Below are 13529 nucleotides of genomic sequence, written 5' to 3'. Positions count from 1 at the left end.
CGATTTCGGGTCTTTAACGCGCGCCGACTCAGCGGGACGGGAGGGGGCGTGGCCTCGGCGCGGCCCCGCCCTCCGCGGCTCCGCCCCGCCCCTCGCCTCACAGCCCCGCCCCTGCGGCGGCGTGGCCACGCCCCTCGCGCATCCGCTCCGCCCCAGCGTAACCCCGCCCCCTGCGGCGCCTGACCACGCCCCGGGTTCCTCAGCCCCGCCCCTACGCAGACGCATCCCCGCCCCTCGTTTCTCAGCACCGCCCCTACGCAGACGTAGCCACGCCCCCGCGCCGCCGCTGTGCCGGGGCCGCTCTGGCCGCTCGTCTCGCTGCTCCGGGCCCGGGCCGCCTCCGCCGCCGGCGGGTGAGGGCGGGCGGCGGCTCTGAGGGGGTTCTAGAGCGTTCTAGAGCGTTCTAGAACGTTCTGGGCGGTTCTGGAGGGTTCTGGGGGGTTCTATGGGGGGTTCCGGGCCGCGGCCGAGCGCTTTGCGACCCCCGGGCACGGGGGGAGGGCCGGGGCGACGCTGGGGGGTCCCCGTGGCTTGGGGGGCCCTGGGGGTCGCTGTGTTCGGGGGGGGGGGCGGGGTCTCTGAGTTGGGGGGGTCCCTATGGGGTCCCCTGTGTTCGGGCGGGGTCCCCATGAGCTGGGGGGGCCCCTAGGGGGGTCCCCAGAGGTTGGGGGGCGTCCGTTTGAGTTGGGGGGGCCGTGTGGGGTCTTTGTGTCCGGGGGGGTCCCTGTGGGTCCCCATGGGTCCCTATGGGGTCCCTGTGTTCTGGGGGGGTCCCTATGGGTCCCTATGGGGTCCCTGTGTCCTGGGGGGTCCCCATGGGTCCCTATGGGTCTCTGTGTTCTGGGGGGGTCCCTATGGGGTCCGTGTGTTCTGGGGGGGTCCCCATGGGTCTCTATGGGGTCCCTATGTGCTGGGGGGTCCCTAAGGGTCCCTATGGGTCCCTGTGTCTTGGGGGGTCCCTTTGGGTCCCTATGGGGTCCCCATGTTCTGGGGAGGTCCCTATGGGGTCTCTATGGGTTCCCTGTGTCCTGGGGGGTCCCCATGGGTCCCTATGGGGTCCCTGTGTCCTGGGGGTCCCTATGGGTCCCTATGGGTCTTTGTGTCCTGGGGGGTCCCTATGGGTCCCTATGGGGTCTCTGTGTCCTGGGGGTCCCTATGGGTCCCTATGGGTCCCTATGTTTCAGTGCCCCCCATTGCCCCCCATTGCCCCCCGCAGGTCGGTGCCCCCCCCGCCATGGTGGCCCCCCCGGTGCTGCTGGTGGCCCTGGTGCTGCTGGGGTCCCTGTGTGCTGGGGGTCCCTATGGGTCCCTATGGGTCCCTATGTTTCAGTGCCCCCCATTGCCCCCCGCAGGTCGGTGCCCCCCCCGCCATGGTGGCCCCCCCGGTGCTGCTGGTGGCCCTGGTGCTGCTGGGGTCCCTGTGTGCTGGGGGTCCCTATGGGTCCCTATGGGCTCCCTATGGGGTCTCTGTGTCCTGGGGGGTCCCTATGGGTCCCTATGGGTCCCTATGTTTCAGTGCCCCCCATTGCCCCCCGCAGGTCGGTGCCCCCCCCGCCATGGTGGCCCCCCCGGTGCTGCTGGTGGCCCTGGTGCTGCTGGGCGCGCGCGGGGGCTCCGGGGGCGACTGCGCCGGGCAGCGCTGGGTCCTGCGCGGCCCCTCCGGCTTCGTCACCGACGGCCCCGGCAACTACTCGGTGAACGGGAACTGCGAGTGGCTGCTGGAAGGTGGGAGCGCCCCGCAATCACCCAGAATCACCCCAAAAACCCCCCAAAACACCCCCAAAACACCCAAAAACACCCCAGAATGACCCCAGAATGAGCCCAAAGTGACCCAGAATGGCCCCAAGCACCCCAAAGTGACCCAGAATGACCCCAAACACCCCAAGGCCACCCGGGAACCACTGGGTGAACGGGAACTGCGAGTGGGTGCTGGAGGGTGGAAACACCCCGGAATCACCCAAAATCACCCAAAATCACCCCGAAATCACCCCGAAACACCCCAAAAACACCCAAAAACACCCCAAAACACCCCAGAATGACCCCAGAATGAGCCCAAAGTGACCCAGAATGACCCCAAACACACCGAGGTCACCCGGGAACCCCTGGGTGAACGGGAACTGCGAGTGGGTGCTGGAAGGTGGGAAACAGCCCGGAATCACCCAAAATCACCCAAAATGACCCAAAATCACCCCAAAATGACCCAAAATCACCCCAAAATGACACCCGGGACACCCCAAAATAATAATGGGGACACCCCAGAGACCCCGTACCCCCCCATGACTCCATGTCCCCCATGACCCCCCCAGCCCCCAGGGTTTGGGGTCCCCAATGATCCCGTGCCCCCCATTTCCCCACATGTCCCCCCATGCCCCCCATGTCCCCCCATGTCCCCCCATGACCCCCATGCCCCCCAATGCCCCCAATGCCCCCCATGTCCCCCCATGTCCCCCATGCCCCCCGTGTCCCCCCATGCCCCCCATGTCCCCCCATGTCCCCCCATGCCCCCCAATGCCCGCCATGTCCCCCCATGTCCCCCATGTCCCCCCATGTCCCCCCATGCCCCCCATGTCCCCCCATGTCCCCCCATGACCCCCATGCCCCCCAATGCCCCCCAATGCCCCCCATGTCCCCCCATGTCCCCCATGCCCCCCGTGCCCCCCATGCCCCCCATGTCCCCCCATGCCCCCCATGCCCCCCATGTCCCCCATGCCCCCCATGCCCCCCATGACCCCGTACCCCACCATGTCCCCCATGTCCCCCTATGCCCCCCATGCCCCCATGCCCCCCATGCCCCCCATGTCCCCCCATGTCCCCCCATGCCCCTCATGCCCCCATGTCCCCCATGCCCCCCATGTCCCCCCATGCCCCCCATGTCCCCCCATGTCCCCCCATGCCCCCCATGTCCCCCATGCCCCCCATGCCCCCCATGCCCCCCATGCCCCCGTACCCCCCCGTGCCCCCGCAGCCCCCAGCCCGCGGCACCGGCTGCTGCTGGGTCTGGGGTCCCCATGTCCCCCATGTCCCCCCATGCCCCCCATGTCCCCCATGTCCCCCATGCCCCCCATGTCCCCCATGTCCCCCATGCCCCCCATGTCCCCCATGTCCCCCATGCCCCCCATGACCCCCCATGACCCCCATGTCCCCCCATGCCCCCCATGACCCCCCGTGCCCCGCAGCCCCCAGCCCGCGGCACCGGCTGCTGCTGGGTCTGGGGTCCCCATGTCCCCCCATGTCCCCCATGTCCCCCATGCCCCCCATGCCCCCCATGACCCCCCGTGCCCCCGCAGCCCCCAGCCCGCGGCACCGGCTGCTGCTGACGTTCACGTTCATGGACACGGAGTGCGGGTTCGACTACCTGTTCGTGTACGACGGGGGGAGCCCCCGCGCCCCCCTGCTGGGCAGCCTGAGTGGGAGCGCCCTGCCCCCCCCGCTGGAGGCCACCTCGGGCAAGGTCGGGGACCCCGGGGGGTTTGGGGGGGTCTATGGGCTTTTGGGGGGCTCTGGGGGGCTTTGGGGTGCATGGACCCCCCCTCTGGGCAGCCTGAGTGGGAGCGCCCTGCCCCCCCCGCTGGAGGCACCTCGGGCAAGGTCGGGGACCCCGGGGGGTTTGGGGGGGTTTGGGGGGTCTATGGGGGTTTGGGGGGGCTATGGGGGGTCTGGGGTGCATGGACCCCCCCCTGGGCAACATGAGTGGGAGCGCCCTGCCCCCCCCCCCCCCCCCAAGGTAACCCCCCTCCTTGGGGGTGTGGGGGTGCAGGGGGGGTTTGGGGGTGCAGGGGGGGTTTTGGGGGGTCTGTGGGGGTATGGGGGGTCTGTGTGGGTACAGGGGGGTTTTGGGGTGTCTGTGTGGGTACAGGGGGTTTTGGCGTGTCTGTGGGTGTCTGTGTGGGTTTTGGGGTGTCTGTGGGTGTCTGTGTGGGTTTTGGGGTGTCTGTGGGGGTTTTGGGGTGTCTGTGGGGGTCCAGGGGGGTTTTGGGGTGTCTGTGTGTGTCTTGGGGTGTCTGTGTGGGTCCGGGGGGGTTTTGGGGTGTCTGTGTGGGTCTTGGGGTGTCTGTGTGGGTTTTGGGGTGTCTGTGTGGGTTTTGGGGTGTCTGTGTGGGTACAGGGGGGTTTTGGGGTGTCTGTGTGGGTACAGGGGGGTTTTGGGGTGTCTGTGTGGGTTTTGGGGTGTCTGTGTGGGTGCGGGGGGTTTGGGGTGTCTGTGTGGGTTTTGGGGTGTCTGTGTGGGTCTTGGGGTGTCTGTGTGGGTTTTGGGGTGTCTGTGTGGGTCTTGGGGTGTCTGTGTGGGTTTTGGGGTGTCTGTGTGGGTCTTGGGGTGTCTGTGGGGGTTTGGGGTGTCTGTGTGGGTCCGGGGGTGTCTGTGTGGGTGGGGGGTTGGGTGCGCTGACCCCGTCCCCCAGATGCTGCTGCACCTGTTCAGCGACGCCAACTACAACCTGCTGGGCTTCAACGCCACGTTCGGGGCCTCCCTGTGCCCCGGGGGCTGCTCGGGCCGGGGCGCCTGCGACCCCCGGGGGCGCTGCCGCTGCCCCCCGGGCTGGGGGGGGCCCGACTGCGCCCGGCCCCCCTGCGCCAGCCTCTGCCGCCCCCCCGGGGGCGCCTGCAGCCAGGTGGGGCCCCCAAAATGGACCCCAAAACACGGACCCCAATGGGACCCCAATGGGACCCCAAAACACAGACCCCAATGGGACCCCAAAACAGAGACCCCAATGGGACCCCAATGGGACCCCAAAACAGGGACCCCAATGGGACCCCAATGGGACCCCAAAACTGGGACCCCAATGGGACCCCAATGGGACCCCAAAACAGGGACCCCAATGGGACCCCAATGGGACCCCAAAACAGAGACCCCAATGGGACCCCAATGGGACCCCAAAACAGGGACCCCAATGGGACCCCAATGGGACCCCAAAACTGGGACCCCAATGGGACCCCAATGGGACCCCAAAACAGGGACCCCAATGGGACCCCAATGGGACCCCAAAACAGGGACCCCAATGGGACCCCAAAACAGAGACCCCAATGGGACCCCAATGGGACCCCAAAACTGGGACCCCAATGGGACCCCAATGGGACCCCAAAACAGAGACCCCAATGGGACCCCAATGGGACCCCAAAACCCCCGGGGGCGCCTGCAGCCAGGTGGGGCCCCAAAACGGACCCCGAAACGGGGGGGGACCCCAATGGGACCCCAAAACTGGGACCCCAATGGGACCCCAAAACAGAGACCCCAATGGGACCCCAATGGGACCCCAAAACTGGGACCCCAATGGGACCCCAAAACAGAGACCCCAATGGGACCCCAATGGGACCCCAATGGGACCCCAAAACAGGGACCCCAATGGGACCCCAATGGGACCCCAAAACAGAGACCCCAATGGGACCGCAATGGGACCCCAAAACTGGGACCCCAATGGGACCCCAGTGGGACCCCAAAACCCCCGGGGGCGCCTGCAGCCAGGTGGGGCCCCAAAATGGACCCCGAAACGGGGGGGACCCCAAAACAGGGACCCCAATGGAACCCCAATGGGACCCCAAAACAGAGACCCCAATGGGACCCCAATGGGACCCCAAAACCCCCGGGGGCGCCTGCAGCCAGGTGGGGCCCCAAAACGGACCCCGAAACGGGGGGGACCCCAAAACAGGGACCCCAATGGGACCCCAATGGGACCCCAATGGGACCCCAAAACCCCCGGGGGCGCCTGCAGCCAGGTGGGGCCCCAAAATGGACCTGAAACGGGGGGGACCCCGAAAATGGACCCCAAAACAGAGACCCCAATGGGACCCCAAAGCCCCCAGGGGTGCCTGCAGCCAGGTGGGGCCCCAAAACGGACCCCGAAACGGGGGGGACCCCGAAACATTGACCCCAATGGGACCCCAATGGGACCCCAAAACGGGGGGGACCCCAAAACAGGGAGAGACCCCAAAATAGGGTCCCCAAATGGGGGGGACCCCAAAACAGGGGGGAACCATCTGAGGGGTGCTCTGAGCCCCCCAACCCCCATGTCCCCCAGGTTTTGGGGTGCACTGACCCCCCCTTTTTCCCCCATGTTTCGGGGTGCTCTGACCCCCCCTCTTTGTGCCCCCCCAGGTCTCGGGGCGCTGCGAGTGCCGCCCGGGGTTCGTGGGGGGGTGGGATGTGACCCCCCCCATGTTTCGGGGTGCCCCCCATGTTTCGGGGTGCCCCCCATGTTTCGGGGTGCTCTGACCCCCCTCTTTGTGCCCCCCAGGTCTCGGGGCGCTGCGAGTGCCGCCCGGGGTTCGTGGGGGGGGGCTGCGAGCTGGCGCTGGGGGAGCCGGGGGGGGGCGGCCGCTGGTTCAACGTCAGCGAGGGGGGGGACCCCGAATTTCCCCCCCGCGCCGCGGCCGCCGGCGCCGTCCTGGACCACACGGGGGCGCTCTACGTGTTCGGGGGTGAGCGCCGGGGGGGTGGGGGGCTGGGGGGGTTGGGGGGGCTATGGGGGGCTATGGGGTTTGGGGGGCCATGGGGTTTGGGGGGGTCTGTGGGGGTTTGGGGGGCCATGGGGCGTCCCTAACCTGGGGTGCCCCGTTTCGGGGTGTCCCCTGTTGGGGTGTCCCTGACCCGGGGTGCCCCGTTTTGGGGTGTCCCTGACCTGGGGTGTCCCTGACCCGGGGTGCCCCGTTTCGGGGTGTCCCTGACCTGGGGTGTCCCTGACCCGGGGTGCCTGGTTTCGGGGTGTCCCGGTTTCGGGGTGTCCCTGACCTGGGGTGTCCCTGACCTGGGGTGTCCCTGACCCGGGGTGCCCGGTTTCGGGGTGTCCCTGACCCGGGGTGTCCCTGACCCGGGGTGCCCGTTTTGGGGTGTCCCTGACCTGGGGTGCCTGGTTTCGGGGTGTCCCTGACCTGGGGTGTCCCATGTTGGGGTGTCCCTGACCTGGGGTGCCCGTTTTGGGGTGTCCCCCCCCCAGGGCTGGACCTGAACCGGGTCCTGGGGGACCTGGTCGTTTACAACCTGAGCAGCAACCGCTGGGCCCGGCTGGACCTGCACCCCGCGCCCGTGAGTGCCGCACCCCAAAGAGACCCCCCCAAAGAGACCCCCCCAAAGAGACCCCCCCAAAGCGACCCCCCCAAAACGACCCCCCCGCACCCCCAAAGCGACCCCCCCAAAGCGACCCCCCCGAAGCGACCCCCCCAAAGCGACCCCCCCAAAGCGACCCCCCCGCACCCCCAAAGCGACCCCCCCAAAACGACCCCCCCAAAGCGACCCCCCCAAAGCGACCCCCACAAAGCGACCCCCCCGCACCCCCAAAGCGACCCCCCCAAAGCGACCCCCCCGCACCCCCAAAGCGACCCCCCCAAAGCGACCCCCCCAAAGCGACCCCCCCGCACCCCAAAATGACCCCCCTGCACCCCAAAATGACCCCCCTGCACCCCCAAAGCGACCCCCCCAAAACGACCCCCCGCACCCCAAAGTGACCCCCCCAAAACGACCCCCCGCACCCCAAAGCGACCCCCCCAAAACGACCCCCCCGCACCCCAAAGCGACCCCCCCAAAATGACCCCCCCGCACCCCAAAACTGACCCCCCCGCACCCCCAAAATGACCCCCCAAAACTGACCCCCCCGCACCCCCAAAATGACCCCCCAAAACGACCCCCCCGCACCCCAAAACTGACCCCCCCGCACCCCCAAAATGACCCCCCCAAAACTGACCCCCCCTGCACCCCCGTGACCGCGGTGCCCCCCCCCCGTTCCCCCTGACCCCGGTGCCACCCCCCCCGTTCCCCCCTGACCGCGGTGCCCCCCCCCCCGGTGCCCCCCCCCCGTTCCCCCCTGACCGCGGTGCCCCCCCCCCCGTTCCCCCTGACCGCGGTGCCCCCACCCCGTTCCCCCTGACCGCGGTGCCCCCCCCCCCCGTTCCCCCTGACCGCGGTGCCCCCCCCCCCGTTCCCCCTGACCCCGGTGCCCCCCCCCCCGTTCCCCCTGACCGCGGTGCCCCCCCCCCCGTTCCCCCTGACCCCGGTGCCCCCACCCCCGTTCCCCCCTGACCGCGGTGCCCCCCCCCCCGTTCCCCCTGACCGCGGTGCCCCCCCCCCGTTCCCCCTGACCGCGGTGCCCCCCCCCCCGTTCCCCCTGACCGCGGTGCCCCCCCCCCCGTTCCCCCTGACCGCGGTGCCCCCCCCCCCCGTTCCCCCCTGACCGCGGTGCCCCCCCCCCCGTCCCCCCTGACCCCGGTGCCCCCACCCCGTTCCCCCCTGACCGCGGTGCCCCCCCCCCCGGTGCCCCCCCCCCGGTGCCCCCCCTGACCGCGGTGCCCCCCCCCCCGGTGCCCCCCCCCCGGTGCCCCCCCTGACCCCGGTGCCCCCCCCGTTGCAGGCCCCCCGTCACTCGCACGTGGCGGGCGCCTGGCGGGGGGCGCTGGTGCTGATGGGGGGGGAGCTGGCGGGGGGGGCGCTGGCCAGCGACCTCTGGCTGTTCCGGCCCGCGGGGGGGGGGCGCTGGCTCGAGCTGCCCCCCCGGCCCGGGCCCCGCCCCCCCGGCCTGGCCGCCCACGCCGCCGCCATCGTGGACGATTGGATCTACGTGCACGGAGGTGGGGGCGGGGGGCTATGGGGGGGGCTTGGGGGGGCTATGGGCTCTGGGGGGGTGGGGGGGGTCCGGGGGGGTCTGGGGGGGCTATGGGGTCTGGGGGGGCGGGGGGGTTTGGGGGATTTGGGGGGGGTTTAGGGTCTGGGGGGCTTGGGGGGGACTTGGGGGGGCTATGGGGTCTGGGGGGGTGGGGGGGTGGGGGGGGTCCGGGGGGGTCTGGGGGGGCTATGGGGTCTGGGGGTTGGGGGCGTGGGGGGGGTCCGGGGGCGTCTGGGGGGGCTATGGGGTCTGGGGGGGTGGGGGGGGGGTCCGGGGGGGTCTGGGGGGGGCTATGGGGTCTGCGGGGGTGGGGGGGTGGGGGGGGTCTGGGGGGGTCTGGGGGGGCTATGGGGTCCGGGGGGGCGGGGGGGTTTGGGGGGCTTGGGGGAGTTTAGGGTCTGGGGGGCTTGGGGGGGCTATGGGGTCTGGGGGTTGGGGGGGTGTGGGGGGTCCGGGGGGGTCTGGGGGGGCTATGGGGTCTGGGGGGGTGGGGGGGTGTGGGGGGCTTGGGGGGGTGGGGGGGTGGGGGGTTCCGGGGGGGGCTGGGGGGTTGGGGGGATTTGGGGGGGTTTAGGGTTTGGGGGCCTTGGGGGGGCTATGGGGTCTGGGGGGGGGGGGGTCCAGGGGGATTTGGGGTCTGAGGGGGTGGGGGGGGTTTGGGGGGTCAGGGGGTTTCGGGGGGGCTTGGGGGTGCTATGGGGTCTGGGGTGTTGGGGGAAGTTGGGGGGGTTTAGGGTTTGGGGGTGGGGGGGTTTGGGGGGCCTTGGGGGGGCTATGGGGTCTGGGGGGGTCCGGGGGGGTCTCTGGTAGGTTCTGGGGCGCGGGGGGGTCCGCGGGTGTTTTGGGGCGCGGGGGGGTCCGCGGGTGTTTTGGGCGCGGGGGGGTCCGTGGGTGTTTTGGGGGCGGGGGGGTCCGTGGGTGTTTTGGGGCGGGGGGGTCCGTGGGTGTTTTGGGGCGGGGGGGTCCGTGGGTGTTTTGGGCGCGGGGGGGTCCGCGGGTGTTTTGGGGCGGGGGGGTCCGTGGGTGTTTTGGGGGCGGGGGGGTCCGCGGGTGTTTTGGGGTGTGGGGGGGTCCGTGGGTGTTTTGGGGCGGGGGGGTCCGTGGGTGTTTTGGGGTGCGGGGGGGGGTCCGCGGGTGTTTTGGGGGCGGGGGGGGGTCCGCGGGTGTTTTGGGGGCGGGGGGGTCCGCGGGTGTTTTGGGGGCGGGGGGGTCCGCGGGTGTTTTGGGGCGGGGGGGTCCGTGGGTGTTTTGGGGTGCGGGGGGGTCCGTGGGTGTTCTGGGGGCGGGGGGGTCCGCGGGTGTTTTGGGGGCGGGGGGGTCCGCGGGTGTTTTGGGGGCGGGGGGGTCCGCGGGTGTTTTGGGGCGGGGGGGTCCGTGGGTGTTTTGGGCGCGGGGGGGTCCGTGGGTGTTTTGGGGCGGGGGGGTCCGTGGGTGTTTTGGGGCGGGGGGGTCCGTGGGTGTTTTGGGGCGCGGGGGGGTCCGCGGGTGTTTTGGGGCGGGGGGGTCCGTGGGTGTTTTGGGGCGCGGGGGTCCGTGGGTGTTTTGGGGCGCGGGGGGGGGTCCGCGGGTGTTTTGGGGCGCGGGGGGGTCCGTGGGTGTTTCGGGGCGCGGGGGGGTCCGCGGGTGTTTTGGGGCGGGGGGGTCCGTGGGTGTTCTAGGGCGCGGGGGGGGGTCCGTGGGTGTTTTGGGCGCGGGGGGGTCCGTGGGTGTTTTGGGGCGCGGGGGGGTCCGTGGGTTTTCTGGGGCGCGGGGGGGTCCGCGGGTGTTTTGGGGCGGGGGGGTCCGTGGGTGTTTTGGGGCGGGGGGGTCCGCGGGTGTTTTGGGGCGGGGGGTCCTGACCCGCGCCCCCAGGCCGCACCCCCGACGACGCCTTCTCCTCGGCGCTGTGGCGCTTCCCGCTGGGGGGGGGCGGCTGGGAGCTGGTGCAGCCCTGGGGGGGCAAGGCCCCCCCCGCCGCGGGCCATTCCATGGTGTTCCACCCCCCCACCCGCACGCTGCTGCTCTACGGGGGGCACCGGCCCAGCTCCGCGCGGTGAGGGGGGCGGGGGGGTCCTGGGGGGCTGGGGGGGTCCTGGGGGGGAATGGGGGGGATGGGGGTCCTGGGGCACTGGGGGAGAATGGGGGGGTTGGGGGTCCTGGGGCACTGGGGGGGTCCTGGGGGGGATGGGGGGGTTTGGGGTCCTGGGGATCCTGGAGGGGAGCTGGGGGTCATGGGGGGGACCTGGGGGGGCTTGGGGCGCTTGGGGGGGCTTATGGGGTCCGGGGGGCTTGGGGGGACTATGGGGGGGCTATGGGGTCTGAGGGGTCTGGGGGGAGCTGGGGGTCCTGGGGGGGACCTGGGGTTCCTGGGGGGGCTTGGGGGAGCTGGGGGGGAATGGGGGGCGTTGGGGGTCCTGGGGGGGCTGGGGGGGCTCTGAGGGGTTTAGGGATCATGGGGGTCCTGGGGGGTCCTGGGTGGGTCTGGGGGTCCTGGGGGGAAATGGGGGGCTGGAGGGGGCCTGGGGGGAGCTGGGGGGTCCTGCGGGGGGCCCGGGGGGGAATGAGGGGGGTCCTGGGTGGGTCTGGGGGTCCTGGGGGGGTCCTGGGGGGGCTGAGAGGGTCTGGGGGGTCCTGGGCGGCTGGGGGTCCAGAGGGAGCTGGGGGTCCTGGGGGTCGTGGGGGACTGGGGAGGATGGGGGTGTTTGGGGTCCTGGGGGGGAGCTGGGGGGGTCTGGAGTCTTGGGGGGGTCCTGGGGGGAACAAGAGCGGGTTTTGGGGTCTTGGGGGGATCAGGGGGTTTTGGGGGGTCCCGGGGGGTGACCCGGTGTGTGACCCCCCCGTGCCCCCCAGGTTCAGCGCCCGTTCCAACGGCACCGATCTGTTCCACCTGGAGCGGCGCCACTGGGCGGCGCTGCGCGGGGGGGAGGGGCCGCGCGAGCGCGCCTTCCACAGCGCCAGCGTCATCGGCGACTACATGGTGGTCTATGGTGAGGGGGGGCCGGAGAACGGGGGGGGCACCGAGAAACGGGGGGGGCACCGAGAAAACGGGCGTGGGAACCCAGAAAACGGGCGTGGGAACCCAGAAAACGGGCGTGGGAACCGCGGGGTTGTGAATGGAGGCGCAAAAAGGGGCGTGGCAACCGCGAGAAGGGGCGGGGGAACGGGAAAGGGGGCGTGGCAACCGCGAGAAGCGGCGTGGGAGCAGGGGAAGGGGCGTGGCAACCGAAGAAAGGGGCGGGGGAACGGGAGAAGGGGCGTGGAAACAGGGAAAGGGGCGTGGCAACGGGAGAAGGGCCGTGGGAACCGCGGAACTTATGAATGGAGGCGCCAAAGGGGGCGTGGGAACCGCGGGGGGGATGAATGGGAGGGCGGGAGTTGGGGATGGAGGCGCAGAAAGGGGGGTCCCCAAAGTGGGGCGGGGATGTCACAAAGTGGGGCGGGGTCCCCCGAGGCGGGGCGGGGTCCCCCGAGGCGGGGGGGTCCCCAGGATGCCCGTTGCAGGGGGGAACGTGCACACCCACTACCACGAGGAGAAGTGCTACGAGGAGCAGATCTTCTTCTACCACCTGGGCTGTCACCAGTGGGTGCCCCACGAGAGCCACGGTGGGACACGGGGACGGGGCACGGGGGGGACAGGGGACATGGGGGGGGACAGGGACACGGGGGGGACAGGGACACGGGGGGGGACAGGGGACATGGGGACAGGGGGACATGGGGACATGGGGGGCATGGGGGGACAGGGGACACGGGGGGGGACAGGGGACATGGGGACAGGGGGACAAGGGGGGACAAGGGGACAGGGGGACATGGGGGGACAGGGGACACGGGGGGGGACAGGGGACATGGGGACGGGGGACAAGGGGGGACAAGGGGACAGGGGGACATGGGGGGACAGGGGACATGGGACATGGGGACATGGGTGGCATGGGGGACATGGGGACATGGGGGGACAGGGGACACGGGAGACAGGGGACATGGGGGGACATGGGGACATGGGGGGACATGGGACACGGGGGGGGACAGGGGACATGGGGGGCATGGGGGGACATGGGGACATGGGGGGACAGGGGACATGGGGGGCATGGGGGGACATGGGGGGCATGGGGGGACATGGGGACATGGGGGGACATGGGGACAGGGGGACATGGGGGGACAGGGGACATGGGGGGACATGGGGACATGGGGGGCATGGGGGGACATGGGGACATGGGGGGACATGGGGACAGGGGGACATGGGGGGACAGGGGACATGGGGGGACATGGGGACATGGGGGGCATGGGGACATGGGGGGACGGGGGACACGGGGGGACAGGGGACATGGGGACAGGGGACATGGGGGGACAGGGGACATGGGGGAACATGGGGACACGGGGGGGGACAAGGGAACAGGGGGACATGGGGGGACAGGGGACACGGGGGGGACAGGGGACATGGGGGGACATGGGACATGGGGACATGGGGGGACAAGGGGACATGGGTGGCATGGGGGACATGGGGACATGGGGGGACAGGGGACACGGGAGACAGGGGACATGGGGGGACAGGGGACACAGGGGGGACAGGGGACGTGGGGGGGGACAGGGGGGGACATGGGGGGACAGGGGGACATGGGGGGACAGGGGCACAGGGGGACATGGGGGGACAGGGGACATGGGGGGACGGGGGACATAGGGACAGGGTCCCTGGGTGCTTTGGGGGTCCCTGGGTGCTTTGGGGGTCCATGGGGGTTTTGGGGGTCCCTGGGTGCTTTGGGGTTCTCTGGGTGCTTTGGGGGGGTTTGGGGAATCCCTGGGGGCTTGGGGGTCTCAGGGGGTTTTGGGGGTCCCCGTGTGTTTCAGGGTCCCCGTGTGTTTCAGGGTCCCTGACCGCGTGCCCGCAGGGGGGGCCCCTCCCGGGGGGGGCCGTTTCTCGCACGTGGCCGCGGTGCTGGGGGGTTTGGGGGTCCATGGGGGGTTTGGGGG

The 13529-nt window shown here is 71.3% G+C and overlaps 1 protein-coding gene across 1 annotated transcript in view; it reads left to right on the top strand.

The window, feature by feature from the left end:
* Positions 1 to 273: 273 nt before the first annotated feature.
* Positions 274 to 13529, top strand: part of MEGF8 (multiple EGF like domains 8) — a 69450-nt gene continuing 56194 nt past the window's right edge. Inside the window, 10 exon segments of the mRNA XM_071800529.1 lie at positions 274 to 353; positions 1539 to 1725; positions 3288 to 3451; positions 4401 to 4610; positions 6231 to 6414; positions 6930 to 7018; positions 8337 to 8553; positions 10440 to 10620; positions 11418 to 11554; positions 12069 to 12170. Coding sequence (XP_071656630.1) covers positions 1557 to 1725; positions 3288 to 3451; positions 4401 to 4610; positions 6231 to 6414; positions 6930 to 7018; positions 8337 to 8553; positions 10440 to 10620; positions 11418 to 11554; positions 12069 to 12170 — 1453 coding nt within the window. The 5' untranslated portion in view covers positions 274 to 353; positions 1539 to 1556.

The sequence above is a fragment of the Patagioenas fasciata genome, chromosome 31 (assembly GCF_037038585.1).
Source record: "Patagioenas fasciata isolate bPatFas1 chromosome 31, bPatFas1.hap1, whole genome shotgun sequence".
Lineage (NCBI taxonomy): Eukaryota > Metazoa > Chordata > Aves > Columbiformes > Columbidae > Patagioenas > Patagioenas fasciata.
Note: the sequence above shows the minus strand (reverse complement) of the source record. Positions and strands in the feature narration are given on the sequence as shown.